The sequence below is a fragment of the Monocercomonoides exilis genome (genome assembly GCF_001643675.1).
Source record: "Monocercomonoides exilis strain PA203 chromosome Unknown scaffold48-729018, whole genome shotgun sequence".
In the NCBI taxonomy this organism is placed as follows: Eukaryota; Preaxostyla; order Oxymonadida; family Polymastigidae; genus Monocercomonoides; species Monocercomonoides exilis.
In genome coordinates this window covers 566,641-582,512 of record NW_027150593.1, presented here as the reverse complement: position 1 = coordinate 582,512, position 15,872 = coordinate 566,641, and the positions used below count along the sequence as shown (strand labels likewise).

General features: G+C 34.3%; 2 protein-coding genes across 2 annotated transcripts; one reads left to right on the top strand and one right to left on the bottom strand.

Moving 5' to 3' along the window:
- Positions 1-2,658: 2,658 nt before the first annotated feature.
- Positions 2,659-4,503, bottom strand: MONOS_6894 (uncharacterized protein; the record flags this gene model as incomplete). The annotated part of the gene is made up of 3 exons (XM_067877168.1): positions 2,659-2,727; positions 2,939-4,266; positions 4,341-4,503. The coding sequence occupies 3 exons, from the start codon at positions 4,501-4,503 to the stop codon at positions 2,659-2,661; spliced, it is 1,560 nt and encodes a 519-aa protein (XP_067721280.1).
- Positions 4,504-12,387: 7,884 nt separating this feature from the next.
- On the top strand, positions 12,388-15,054 carry MONOS_6895 (uncharacterized protein; the record flags this gene model as incomplete). The annotated part of the gene is made up of 1 exon (XM_067877169.1): positions 12,388-15,054. One exon carries the CDS (start codon positions 12,388-12,390, stop codon positions 15,052-15,054), a length of 2,667 nt encoding a protein of 888 aa, XP_067721279.1.
- Between the last annotated feature and the right edge of the window lie 818 nt (positions 15,055-15,872).

The following is a 15,872-nucleotide window of genomic DNA, read 5'->3' as shown; positions in this document are numbered from 1 at the left end:
AGTTACAACAACAGTTGATGAATATTCAGTGATAATAAAAACAGAAAAATAAATACATTGCTAATTCGATAACAATCATAAAACAAAATAACACATAAATAACATTAGCACTTCATTGTATTAATCATCTTAAAAATAGAAAACAACAAATATGTTTCTTTTCTTGTTGCATCACTTTCAAAAAAAATTATTTTTACTATATCATCATTAAAACATTTCCCGACAGTCAATTCAATATCAATTCATATGAACAATAAAAGATTCAATAAAAAGCATTACTATATCAACAAATGCATGGCATCATAGTCAATTCAAAACACAAAAGAATACAAATACTTTTGGTTCAAAAACAAACTTGACTGTTAATCCTTTGTTTTCAACCCACTCAGCACTTTCTGATATTTCTCTTGTCCAAACTCAGAAAGATCAAATTCAACAGAGAAAAAAGGCAGACACAGTGATGAAACATCACTTCACACTCTCAGCTATTCTCCTTTCCTAAGATCAAATTCAAAAATCATTGAAACTCTTCACAACACCCATCAAAAAATGAATCTCTATTTATTCATAAACATAATTCACATTCGGGACAATAATAAAATGAAAATAGGGACATTATCTGGACAGAAACATTCAGAAAACAATCGGATTCTAACTGTTGTGCACCTGGGAGGCTGTTCGTCGTATCCAGGTCCGGATAAAGCAGCCCGAAGGCTGCAATATCTAATACGAACAGTCATGTCCAGCACCCTTCCGATAGAGTGCCAGCTAAGCATGCACAACAACTAGTTTCTTAATAAGGGACACCATTAATACAATTTTGAGATTCATTTAAAGATGAAGAGTCAAGAAGAAGCTCAAATCTTCTTGAAAGAAGATCTTGAGAAGATTGAGAAAGAAGAGAAGAGTTAGATGATGTGATATCAGAGTGAAATGACTTTCTTGAACGTTGCACTTTTTCTTTCATTGTCGAAGATTCGAGGGCAACCAGAGAGCGTTGAGGAAGATATCCAACAGCAGATGCGCAGACAAATGAGCCCTTGCGCTCAAAATATAAATAGTCCTTCATGTGAGGGACTGACAATGACGGCCATGAAATTTGCTGAGATGGTACATACTCTTCAAAGTACCTCTCATGCACACACTCCTTGATAGATGTTGACGATGGGGAGTTGTTTGATGAGGATGATTCAAAAATATTCAATTGCGAAGATGATGAAACAGATGTTGAAACATTCATATTGTTTTCGAAGAAGTTGATCAAATCATGAAGTGTAGTGATGTGCTCAGTCGAAAGATTGTTATCGATTGCATTCACTAACGCACCAAATTCACTATCACAGATATTCTTTCCGTGGTGCTCAGCGAAGAAGTTGAGTTGTGAATTTTTCTTTTTGAGGAGTTTGGATTGTTTTGAGAGGATGAAGTGAAGAAGGAAGCGATTTCGGTTGTGTGGACCCGAATCGCAGAAGAACTTAAAAGTGTGAGTGTCTGAGAAGAAGTGTCTTTTGATCACAGATTCCAGACACTCAATAACAAATCTGTGATCATTTGAGAGGCAGTCGGAGAAGAAGTTGAAAGTTCTTTTTATTTGTTGATTATTAATTTTTTGAAGAGAGATGATTGTGAATTGAGAAACTTGTTGGTAATTAAAGAATTCTTGTTGAAGTTGATTTTTTCTGATGGGGAGTTTCCATTTCTCTTTGAAGTCGAAGACGAAGACTGCTTCTCCCTCTTTCAGATTGTCGACAGTCGATTGATAATGTTTTCGTTGCATTTCTGCAACAAGACGATGTTGACGAAGTAATTTAAGTGAATGAAACTCTGCTTCAGACAGTCCATTTTTGTTTTGAGATGACTTTAATTTGTTTTCCAGATAGTTGAGTTTCTCGCACATCCCACAGAGATCTGTGCGCCTTTTTGCTTTGGAGAAGTTTGAAGTGAGTTTGTAAAAGTGAGACAAAGAAACTTTGATGTTCGTTTCTTCAGAAAACTCTTTCCATAATTTCGTCTTGGGCTTGAAGATTAATCTCTTTTCGTTGGGAGAAAAAATGCCCATTTTCTTTCTTTTTTCTTTTAATGCTTCCAATCCACATGAAGATGTGATTGAAGAAGTTAATTGAGGAATGGAAGTTGAACTATGCGGTGGTGTGATGAACGATGATGGTGGAGTTGTGTCTGTGTTTGTGTTGTTGATATTTAAAGATTGAGAAGAGGAGGAAGAAATAGAGGAACCACCAAATTGAATAGTTGGATGCGTAGATAGTGAGTTTTCTTTTACGTAGAATGAAAGTGAAGGAGTGTAACCCTGTGCGTAAAGTTCTTTCCAAGTCTTAGTCCAATTGTCACTATCAAATTGTTTAATATCATCATCGTTACAGGTGATCCACATCTTTCTAATTCCTTTCTTTCTTACCACAACGGCAATGTAATGACCGTTGCTATTATCAAACTGTTTATGAAGGATTTGTCCAATTAAGTGATAGAATGTTGTTTCTTTATTTTGGTTGTGAAATGAAGTTATATTTTCATTTGCAAATCCTTTGCAAAATGAACGTTTATTCGACATATCAGTCTCGATAAGAAGTGTTCGAGAAGGATGAGAACCAGCAGGATTGGTACATTCATGGGAGAGGGCCAGTACCTCCGGAAACGAAATCATTTCCTCCCACCTGGCAGTGCAGCATTTTTCTTTGCACTCTTCACAATATACACTATTTTTCCCATCTAGTATTTCAGTTGAAAACAAAGAAGATAAACCATTGTGAGTAGATGAAGAATTGATGATTATGCTATTGTTGATGTTGTCGATATGTGATGTGAGTTTTTGACATTTCACGCATTTCATATGTGAAATAATAACTGGATTGAAACTATCTTGTTTTAATAATCCGTCTTTTTCAAACAATTGATGAAGATTTTCGAAAGCTTCTGAAACATTCTGCTGCTGTTTGCTTCCATATCCGCAAAAGTCTTCCCATTTGCTAACAACTGATGGGATCCATGAATGCACTTTTGTTCCATCTTTGAGGATTTGATTGCATATACTCATCATTCGAGAAGATAATGTCTTATTTGAATGTGATTTTGTGAAGATCGTTGGTTTTGAACTGCAGATCGAGGACCAGCATTGCAGAAGAGATGCCAAGTAACATGTGTTTCCAAGATTTGCCAACCCTTTTACTGTTTTTAATGGAGTATTTGGTGTGAATTTAAAAACATTAGCCGTTGATTTGGATGAAGAAGAAATAAACGGATCAAAATTTGTTGAATTATCTCTTGTAATAAACTGTGACTTTTGTTGTTGTGTTGAAATGTTGCTCTCTTTTGTGACAGATGAGACTAGATTTTGGAACGCATGAGGAGGAATAAGAGTGGGTGAGGTGACATATTCCATAAGTTGGCCGCTAACCCACATATTTTCGTTGTGAAAAGATGAAGTTGCTTTGTCTTCTGGAGAAGTATTGATTGTATCTTTTCTTTTCACATTGATCGAAAAGGAAGAAGAGGAAGAGGAAGAAGATGAAGATTGAGAAGAATTAGAAAGAGGAGAAGGATAAGGAGAAGGAAGGGAGGTGGTATCATTGACAGGTGTACAAGCAGATAAATCAATGTCAGAATCATCAGAAGAAATTAGATTGGAAGAAGAAGAAGAAGAATTTAATGGAGAAGAAGAAGATGAGGAGGAAGAGGAGGAAGAAGAAGAATTATTTGAATTAGAAGAAGAAGAAGAAGAAGAAGAAGAAGAAGAAGAAGAGGGAGAAGAAGAGGGATAAGTGGAAGCCAAAGAAATAGTGGGAGAAAGAGATAGAGAAAGAGAAAGAGAAGGAGAAGGAGAAGGAGAAGGAGAAGATGATGATGAAATGGGAGATTTTTGTTTTAGTAGTTTATGAAATGGTATTGGTGATGGAGAAGTTCGACGGGAATGAAGTGTATTATTTTGTTTGATTTTTGTTGTCCATCTTTCAGCTCGAAGTGGAGTGTTAATAGGATCGTTAACTGCATGAGATGGAGAAGATTTTTTTTCTGATACCAAATTTGATTTTTTATTATGTTGGCACGATTTTTCTGATGTAGAAGATTGTTTATTGTGAGAATTATTTTTTTCTGTGATGATGATATTATCCCATGCAGATTCCTCTATGAACTGTGCGTAATCGGGAACCTTTTTTGGTTTTTTCTTGGCTGATTGCAATGACGTTGATGCCTCTGTGGAATGGGCCAACATCCAATTGTTGCCCTTTTCCCAATCTTTTTCATTAAGTCCTAAAAAAAAAAAATTAAAAAAAGAAATAAAAAAATAGAAAAAAAATGAAATTTAAATTGAATTTAATGCAAACCACTTTTGCATGATGGCGTGTGAGGCAATTGTGCTGGTATTAAAAATCCTTGGTTTTTTATAAGAGTTTGTTTTGCATAATTATACTTTCCTTCAGTGATATCAAATCCATATTCCAGAAGCTCAGATAATGATGCATTACGCGTCAGTGCTTGAAGGATCATAGTTTGCGTGTGCAATTGTGCGTGCTTGTACACAACAGAGAGATCTTTAAGAAGTATTTCGTAATATTCTGAGTTTTTGCAATAACAAAAAAAACCAATATAAATAAAAAATTAATATTTCAAGAGAAAAATATAAGTTATTATCAATCTAAAAATTTTGATGTCGAAACCATTCAAGGATTTCAGTAAATCATTAATTACTGAAGATGATTTTCTGTAGTTGTAAAACAAATAGACGAGCAATGAATCAACGTCATTTCCACCTATGCGTTGTATTTCTTTCCACAGAACGTTGCATCGTGAATTAAGAGTTGACTCTTGTTTAGAAAATGACATATTTGCGATTTTTTTCAATTTATTATGGAATTGTTATCAATTAATAAAAGTTTAACAGCTCAACAATTATTGTTTTAATTGTATTTTCAATACAAAAGTTTCGATAAACAAAAACAAATATCAATATTTTTTCTCAAATAAGAAATTAATGTTTCAGATTTTATAATAACCTCAAATAAACCTATAAAAACAATAAAACTATTTTCTGATGACATGTTTGCATTTATAAAGCAATAATATTCACAAATTAAATGTAAATACTTTCAAAAATTATCACATATATGAAATTCTTGATCATAAATTAATCAAATTATTTGGGCGTTTTGGTCAACATTGAAAGAGGTTTTTTCTATGCTTCATAAGCTGAAAATATAATTTTATGTTGTTTCGAGCAAAAAAATGAAATGTCCAAAACGCCATGATCTATCGATATATTAGTAATAAAGAAAATATCAAATTTTGTTTCTTATTGATTAGTATTTTTAAATTGATATAAATTTTTGATGGAAAAATTGATTTCATTTGTCGATTTATATTTTTTTCACAGAATATCTTTTTGGAAATAAATAAATTATTTGAGAAAAAAAATATTTGAGAAAAAGGTTTTCATTTCTTTTTTAAAAAGAAATGTAATTGAAACCAGAAACGAATTGATATAAAACAAAAACGATATCAAAATACTAGCATTTGCAGGTTGTCGTTTGAATTTTAAATGACAACTGCATTGAATTTAACTTTTGAAGTTGTGAAAAAAATGTCTGCTCCATTTCATGTGAAAAATGGTTCAATCGTTTGAATAAAACATAAAATATTTTTGAAAATATTTTAAATATTTGAAAACGGTTCATTTTTAAATAATTTTGTTTTTGTTGAAAAGAAGAAAATAGGAAAAGATATTTTCAAGAAATATTTTTATCTGATCGGATGATAGACTTCTCGAAAAACAAATGAGATATTTTCTTCAGTTGAAAGTGATGTGAAAGCTTAAGGAGTTTTCTATGATTTGGAAAATATTCAAACTTAATTAATGGAATGAAATTCTGATGAATTTTGAATAAATTTATCATTACCAATGATTTTTGTATTTGAGGCATGAAATGTGAGAGTGCTTGTGGGAGTGAAAATGGAGACGAGAAGAGAGAGGGAGGCATCACTGAAGGGAGCAACGCATCCGAGAGCATACTCCACCGTGGCACATGGGCTTTGCTGTGTTTTGCCACATGTATCGACATAAGTTCCACAATTTGCAACGATTTTGTTCTGGGCAATGAGAGAGAGCCAGCCGTTGTACACAGCATTATCAGCTTGTCCATTATTATACACTCTTTTTGCTTGGGTTGTTGAACCACATTGCTGGAATAGGGATTGTGTAATATCACTTCCGTAAAAGAACACATCATTCCCTCTTCAATTAATTGCTGTTTTGCTGTCGAAGAAGCAGAATGTGATGAATCTTATTTCATTCATCCAAGGGTATGTTCCATCAAAGTATATTCCGGCACCACCCCATGTGGATGATGAAGTTAACTTATTATTGATGAACTTTCACTCAACAATTGAAAACAGGTTGGGCTTGTTATTTGGAGGCAAGTGAAATGTGAGAGAGCCAGCAGCATCACCACCGGAATTTGAGATGCACTTGCATTTAGTAAACAAGAATCGAGCACTTGGTGTACTTCCCATGTTAAAATACCTACCAGTTCCACACCAGTATGTTGTTGAACAATTTTCAACTCTGTTATCTGAGAAAGTCCAAACAGAATTTGATAGCGATCCACCAAAACAATTTGCTCCTCCATAAGCAGCTGAACAGCTAGTGAAATTAGATTTTGTGACATTAATTTTCAACAAATTTCCGCAGAACAATGCTCCTCCTTCCCAGCCACCTGTGCAAGAACAATTGTTGAATGAGCATGAAAAAATCGCAAGGTTTGCATTTGAACATGCAACAAAGAGTGCACCACCAGCAGATCCATTTCCTCTATAATATTCATTCCATTTGCACAATTAAAAGCGATAGCTATACAATTCAGCAAAGGGCAATCAACATTATTTCTCTCTGTGAGATTCAGATCCATTATATTTTACAAGTTCATTTGATAAAAATCTTGTCTGATGGAGAAAAGAGGCGTTGAAGGCATAAAGAGAAGTGGTAGGGCTGTTGAGGTTGGGAAGGATAGCATAATAGATGATAGTTTGTTCACTATGAAATATTGAAACAAATTTGAAAAAGATAATACAAATAAAGAAAACTTTTGCATAATCTTTCTTTATTCACAAGAATCAATGTTAATCATGACAATAAAAAAACAATTCACACGTTTTTAAAATTATTCTTTCGACAAATCTTTCAGAACATCTTGTTGAACAATGAAATTTAAAAAGGTTGTTAATAAAACTCTGGATAACATTTTTTCGCATTCGCATTTGAAAACTTAAATAATTGTGTAAACGAATAATCAAAATAACTCTTCAGTTGTTAACTCCATTCCAAAGTCATCAATCATTGAACAACTCACATTAAGAATAATCAAAAATGGGTTGTTGAATTATTTCGATAAGAAAACTTCATTTTCTTATCTTCAAGTTTTGTTTTTGTTTAATGAGAATTTTATTTATAATAAACATAAAAATGTAATTTGTCAGAAAATGTTAAATGATGTGTTTTTGTTTTTGAGAATAATTATAAAACAAATAGTGGCTATCGTTTCTGCTACAAGTTCAACAATTAAAATTTGTTCAGTTTATTGAAATTGGATCTCTAAATTTGAATAATATCTTTTAAAAAATATTTTTAGACAAAAAACGATATTTTTGTATGACAATTTTTTGTTTTCATTTTCTTCACTTCACTCCTATTTTGAAAAAGATTCCACTTGCATTTTAATTGTATAAAGAAGTGCTATTTCTCAAATATAGTTGCATAATCTATTGCATCTTAAAATATTGAAAGTCGGTTGTTTTTATTGGAAACTTTATTATTAAAAAAACAAATAAATGAAAAAAAAAATCCAATGTTTTATTATTTTAGAAAGATATGGAGAAATGATGATGATATTGGAATTTTCTTCTAAAAAGTTCAGTTGTGTTATTAAAAATAGTATTTTTATATCATACAAATATCTTATTTTTCTTTTTTTTGAAAATAGGAAGGAAAAGTGGAGAGAGATATATTAACAACAAAAGAATCTTGAGAATCAAATTGATAATTCAGGCACATTCAGAATAAATAACTTTTCAAAAAGAGCACACTGTGATGGACATTAATAGTTTGCATTTAATTATTGCTTGATGATGAGGAGATTGTTTTTAGGATCTTTCTCCTCTGACAAGTTTTTTTTCCACTTCAGGATCCTCTCATTTTTTCCTTTCAAACCTTCATTTATCATCAATGAGAACAAACAGGTTTCGTTCATAATGTGATTCCCCATCCAAATCGTTCAATTGTCGAAAAGTTTTCAATTTCATCACAAAAGCACCTCATCGCTGTTGAGCTCCCGTTGCTTTGCTTTCTTCTCCTTCACATGGTCGAAATAACGCTGTGCAGTCTCTGTCTGCATAAATGTGTCTCTATATGGATCATTCGGCAATGCAAGAACAGAAAATGCACGATTTACCAAAACTGAGGATCTGAACACAAAGTCTCCTTTGTTGCCCCAAAGTTATCCAGCGAACTGCCTCTTCTTTGTTTCCAGCGATACAAAAAATTCTGAATGTTTCTTCTCCAAAGCACGGTTCAATTCAGTTGCTTCATTCATAAGTGATAGAATCTTCTTGTTGTCTTTTGGTTGATATTTCACAAGCTGACTGATCTCTTCGCTCACATCATGCAACTCCATCTGAAAGTCGATTCTTCTGTCGAGAAAGCCTGAAAACTCCGATAAAAGTCTGCGCATTTTATCGATTTTTTCAGCAGGACCATTTATGCTATGATTCGTCTCATTCAGCAATTCAACAATCTCCATTATCCGAAAACGAAGTTCAGCATCAAGTCGATATACAAAGGCATTCCGCCACTTCGATAATTGATTTAAGAACTCTGGAATGACATAGGCAAACGTTAGCACAATGGACGGACTGACTGACGATGAATGAAATGAAGTGAAAATTACTTCTTTCAGTGATTCAGAAAGCAGAACCTGATCTTGTGACTTTCTTTATTATCTTTTCAAGCATATGATTAGCCGCGAAATGGCTCCGACGGAGCGGAAAATGCTGTCGTGTGAGACAGGCCCATATTCACTCATAGAAGAAGTTGAAGAAGATGAAGAAGAAGGCTGCAAGAATGCCATAATTGAGGAAGGCAACGAGGATTCAGTGGACAATGGAGATTAAAGACAGTTTAAGAGCTCAGAAGTTGAAGATGATAAAACAGAGTCAACAAAGGCAGAGGGTTGTTCGTGTTTGTGGACGAAACTGTTGTTGACTCTGATGAGACTGTTGCAATTGAAAATGTTGAGCCACCAGAATGTGAAAGGCCACTGCTTATTCAGTTGAATTCGATTAGACAAATTGCATCTCCTTTGCGCTTCTTCGCATCTTCTCCAAAACCAAATTGAATCTTCTTCTCGGACAGCAAATCGAGGGAATAAGGCTGTGACGCAGATGCGCTTGCTCCAAATGAACTGAATTGTTGTTGTTGTCTTTGTTGTTGTTGGATCACTTGTTGAGAACATGTGAATTCTCCGATGACTTCAGCGTAGACAGTTCATACGACCGGAGGATATGCAAAACAATGTTCAGCAACTGCTCCAACACCGTTATCTTCTTCATTCCTCTGAGCAGAAACTCTCTCTATGCTGCATAGAACCGCTTTGCAAGCTCCGTCTTGTCCATCTTCATGTGTGCCTGGTGGATGCGTGTTGTGAGGGACATAACAGACATAAACTGCATTTCACTCAAGCTGCACATATACGGCTAGTCATCTGGAACGAACAGAGGAGGTGACGTTGGATCTGGAGTTACTCGCAACTCCACCACAGCAAAAGGAAGCTGCTTGTTCTTAAAGAAGAAAATAATATTATGCTCGTGTGTCAATTCGCGAACAGGCTGATGCGAGCTGACAGATGAAAACGATATGTGGTTGAACCTGCCACATGCACGGAAAGAGAAGGAGCCGTTTCGAGAATACCCAAAAGATTGGTGAAAAAACGAGGCTGAAGAGCTTCATGAAGTTGAAAATTTGGAAACACAGAAAAAGAGACAAAGCTCCGTTATGGTATCTACTGTCCAGTCGACTGAAAAAACATTGGAGCTACAGACTGAATGAGAGTGTAAAAAGCAAATGTCGCAAACTAAAATGCTCAAGTTGATGGTGCATAGCCTGTTTCGATGACGGATTGGCCAGAAAAGAGCGAGGCAAACGTTGATTGTCTGTTTCGAGAGAATGAAAAGTTGAGCTGGTGCAAAATCTGATGCTGTGCAATGTACTCCAACGGAACGTGTGGTGGACTCTGTAACAATGGTGTGCTGTTCGGAGGAGAGCCAATCAAAGAGGGCTTTTCTGCTGTTTGCGTTGATGAGGCATGTCTCATCCACTAAATATAAAATGATCTTCAAAAGGAAAGTATTGCGGGAGTTTTGAGCCTTCCAGCCGAATTGAAAATATTCGACTTGGCTGTCTGTAAAGTGCAGACATTGCTCCTGTTGTATCATTCAATCCTGCACTCCCATTGAATCCAGATGAGTGGTGTGAATGAACAGCGTAATCGCATCCTTCTCTTGACATCAAAACCTGCAGCTCGTTCAGCTGTTAAATGTGTAAATTAGACAGGTTGCAATGATGAATGTATGAATGCACCGCCAACTCTGCTCGTCACACACTTTAACAGGATTGAACTTTGACAGATACTCGAAAAAATAATAAGGCTGGTTAAGAATGGCTAAAAAATCTGTATCGTTCAACAAGAAATTCACATCAAGCATAGTTTACTTCAGATGATAATTACTTTTAGACAACTTAAATCAAATATTAAGAGACATTTTTTCTGGTTCGGTATTGGCAATCCGCTCAAGATGTTCAGAGTTGTCTCCAAAAGAACAAATCTCTTCATTTTTTGAAACGATTTTGGTTGAATATTAAAACGGAGCAAAAAGATATGCCTAACTTGCAAGCAATCAGTTGTTGCAGAAGTGTCTTTACTGGACATACCGAATCCTTTCCACTCCTATTTCCCTTGCGTTGTCTCTCCAGATAACATTGAAAATCTTGTGTTCAACCTCTTTGAATCAAGATCATTGATTTGATAAATATTTTTGAGCTGTTTTTTTGATATATATCGCTTTTGTTCTCTTGTGAATTATCCTTTTGAACAATGATATTTTTTGTTTGTCAGTTCTATCAACAAAATTTGAATAATATCGTCTTCGAATTTTGTATCAATATGTTCAGCAGTTTCAAGCCCCAATTCTTGTACAAATGTTTACGATCCTATCAGTCAATTCTTAACAAACTTCTTCAAGAACATTTCCGAAATGTCAGTTTCCCTAATGGCACAGTTTCTTTGAATATGAATGCATGAATATGATTGAACTTCAAATTTCTGTCTGAGTGAAGAAATTTTATTTTTATCTTTATGAATATAATAGAATGAACGACAAAATAACATGTCAAGAAAATTGTGTTATTTCCAAAGATCATGGCAATTAGGGCATGAATTGTTTTTGTAAAGTTCAACACAACTTGATAAAAAATACAAATTAGAATAAGAAAAATATGTTTTTTTGAATCGAGCAAAATGCACAAGTTATTTATATAATAAAGATCAAACAGCACAAAAATACTATTTTCTTGTTTTCATTTTCCATTCACCCGAGTGTAAGGGGTTTGGAACGGCACTGAATTCGTTATATATTATTTCAGAATTTTGCATTTTCACTATTTTTAACAATCTTTTATCAACATTTAATATATGCAGAATAAATTGTCGAAAAGTTGTTTTTTGATGTTCAATTCTGGAAGAAAGCATCGTGGAATGAGCCGGAAATCTATCAAAACAGATGTTGATCGCATGGAAGAGTTGTTGCAAAATATGCCATATGAAAGAGCATTTGTTGTGTTCACAAATTTTGTGAACGAAAACGATTTAGGAAAATCACTTTATCTTGAGTCCATGAAATCGCCAAACTGCATGTCTTTTTTTTTAATATTTTTTTTGTTTAATTTCTTCGATCATATTAATTTTTCCTTGTTTTTTCTTTTCTGTTTCGTCTTTTTGTTTTTCTGATTTTTTTTCTTTCGATATCTGTCTGTTGAAATGAATCAATACAGCACCTCTCACATGTCTTGTTAAAGAATTGAGATTTGCATTTAATGATGCTTCAACTCCCATCAAGAATATGATGATTCTAGCTCTGACTCAAAATTACTCTCAAAAGGAACTTCGCAACGAATTCGGATACAATATTGAAGTTTCCTCATATGATAATGCTGATTGGATACAACACAGAAAAAGAAAGCTGCTAACGAAGGAAAATTCATGCAGAAGAAGGGAAATAAATAACAATATTAGAGAGGAATTTTTGCTAAGTTCAGATGATGAAAGTGAGATGTCGTCGAGTAAGAGATATGACGAAGAAGATAGTGGAAAAGGAGCATCTTCATTTCTCCCTCTTCATGCACAATCGTACTCTTCATCATTGTCTTCATTTCCTTCTCCTTTCTCATCTCCACCTTCTATTTCACCTGACTCTCCTTTCAACATATTTCATTTATCCTCCTTCGCTCCTATTTCTTCAATGAACACTTCTTCCTCTTTAGCGCGTTCTTCATCAAGTGCTTCTCTTCCTTTGCCATCAACATCATCGCTTTTTCATGAGTCCTCTCAAACAGAGACAAAACCCACCAATTTGTTCAATAATCTTTCAACAAAAAATATCTCATCTCCTTCCTTTTCTGTTCCGGTTTCATCAGCTGCATCTCCACCGGGTTATCCGTTAATCATCCCATCAACTTCATCAGCATCAAGTTCTTCATCTCTTAATCCCACAACGCCAAAATTAAAAATTAAAACTGATCAATCGATGATGTTGAAATTAACATCAATTGCAAAAACGAATAACTCTTCGGCTTCGAATCATTCTCAGCCATTGTTATCTTCTTCATTGCATTCCTCCTCTTTCGAAATATGTCCACTTGACATTTCTCCAACAAGCCCTCCTCCTCCTCCTCTATCTTCTTCTTCTTTTTCCTCACCCAACCCCTTCACTAACCTCACAACTTCACGAATGGTTTCCGTCTCCAATGTCTCTTCTCCCACAGCCTCCTCTCCAACTCCCGCATCCCTCCAATCCCCTTCATCAACTTCATCTCCCTCTTTTCTAGGAACAACTCTAATCCCCTCCTCTTCTTTATCTGCTTCTGCTTATCACTCATTTCCTCCACATAACGGAAGCAATATTAACTCCAAAATAGATCTTTCAAATGAATCACATTTTTCTCCTGCGAACACTTCTCCATTGAAAAATGAGACCAATTCATCTTCATCGATTTCCTCATCATCTCCTTTAGCATCGGCTTCCTCAGCAACAACAACTTCAGCTCAGCCTTTTTTTCTGTCTCCTTTCTCACCTCCGGCTGCAGAAGCTGTTTCAACTTCATCTTCTATCCAAGCATCATCAACTTCTGCACTTCCTCCTTTGCCTCTGTTGTCATCATCTTCCTATTCCTCTTCCTCCTCCTCTTTTTCTAACTCTTCAGCCTCATCTGCTTCCTCGTTCATCTCCTCTTCTTCCTCTTCTTCCTCTTCATTTTCTACAACTACAAATAGTTCATGCAATTCATCAGAATATACGATTCAGCCTCCATTTCAAAATGAAGAATCCACAAAAACCTCTCAACCAGCAATTCAAGAATCGCTTTTTGAAGATTCTTCTTCCACGACTTCTGCATCATTTTCAGCATCTTCACCTCTTGATTCAAATTCTTCGTCACCTTCAGAGAACTTGCCACTATCATCACAGATGTTTTTGAATGAGAAAAACACAATATCTGACACATATCATAACCTTTCTTTATCCTCTCTGCAAAATTATCTATCATTTGCTACAGAACAATCATCTGACTCACAACCACCATCTGCTTCAAATGAAAAAAAAACTCTATCATCTTCTTCAATTGATAGAATAGTTTATTACCTTAATAGTTATCAATTTGAAGCTGAAGAAAATATGGATAAAAGAAAGAAAGATTCAAATGAACTACTAAAACCGTTTTCAAATGCACTCAAACGGGATGAAGAAATCGAAGCGAAATCACGCTTATGTGTGCTTCAACAATTAGAGTCGAAAAGAGGGCTTGTGAATACAGGGAGTGTCTGTTCGTTGTCTTCTATTTGTCAATGTTTCGCTGCACTTGACATAAACAGAAATCAAGTTGCAATGATGAAGGATGAACAAGCAGAGTTCATACAATTATTCGAAATGCTCCGGAAGTCAAAAAAGAACAGCAAAGTTTGGAATGGAACAGTTATATGGAACTTTTACGAATTGAAAATTGGACCAAGAAATGTGGCACAAAAACTGACTGATGTTTTTGATAAAATGTTGGATATGTTGTCGGATAAAAAGAATAAAATCTATCATATGTTTTCAATCTACAGCAAAAACGTTCGTAAATGCACTCATTGTGAAAATTTCTTAGTTTCGAATCGTGAAACAAGGTATTATTTCACTATAAATGGATCTGACATAATCAGAGGCTTGTTAAAATCACTTACAAACGTTAATCTTATCACAGAACAACGAAATCGAATGTGTAATATGTGTGAAACTGACCAACCTTGCATTCCATTCGTTCGCTTTGTTTCATTCCCGGAAATTCTCACGATTAATCACAATGTCAATGAAACTTTTCGGGTTCTCGCACCTCCGAAATCTATTGTGTTTATTGAAAAGGGACAGGGACCGAATGAGTTAGACATCAAAAACCCATTTGAATTAAAGGAAGAAAGAGACTTGATTTTGAATGGCATTGAGCGATCCGTCGTTTATGATTTTGTTGGTTGCATTATTCACTCAACTGCAATATACGAACAAGGTCATTTTATCGCTATTGTGAAAAAAGATGTGAATAGACCGTCATATTCTTCAATTTTTTTAGAGTGCAATGATAATAGCGTGTCAGAAATAATTCCAGACAAATGGGAGGATTACTGGATTTTTATGTCACAAGAAAATTGGAAACCTTCTCTTTCTTTTTATAAAAAAGTCATGTGACATATTTCACACTTCAAATTTATTGCTAATGCTTGTTTTTTCTCACTTCAGTTTTTGTAACAAAAATTAATAAAAAAAAAAAAAAATAGAAAAAAAGAAATTCATTTGAATCATTCGATAAAAATAACAAAAAGTTAATTATTAAATAATTAAAAATAAATAAAAAAAAAACAAAAAAAAAAATAAAATTAAATAGAATATTCAAAATTAATGATCTTAAAAAAACCAAATTATTTGTGCATTTTGGTCAACATTGAAAGTCGCATATTCTATGCTTAATGAGCTGATAGTTTAATATAATGATGTTTTAAGCACAAAAATGAAATGGCTGAATTGCCATGATCTTTTCAATTAATAAAATTTTTTGAAATAATATAAGATAAATCAATTTACAAATATTTCGTTCAGTTGATGAATACTACCTTTGTGCTTTGATATGAAAGTTATACAATTGAATTGGCAATAACCTTTGCAAGTATTATCTTCGTATTCTTCTTTTTCCTTTCGATTTTTTATTTTTTAATTTTTCCTAGCAATTTTCGTCATGGCTGTAATAATGTCTTTTTTGAATTAGTTTCATTTGTTGCATAAGAGATTTTTTATCTTCTCAACAGGAGATGAGCGGAAGATGGAGCTGTTTGAATTGATCAAAACCAAAGACACGAGATCATCGAACAGCAGTTCATCGGAACTCGTGAATTTGATATTATGTTTGAAACAGATTCTTCCAGAGATTCATGCTCTGAGGTCCCTGAAGAGAGGAAAGAAGAGGAGCAGGAGGAAGGCAATGGAACAGATTTGGGAAGATGAGGAAGTGG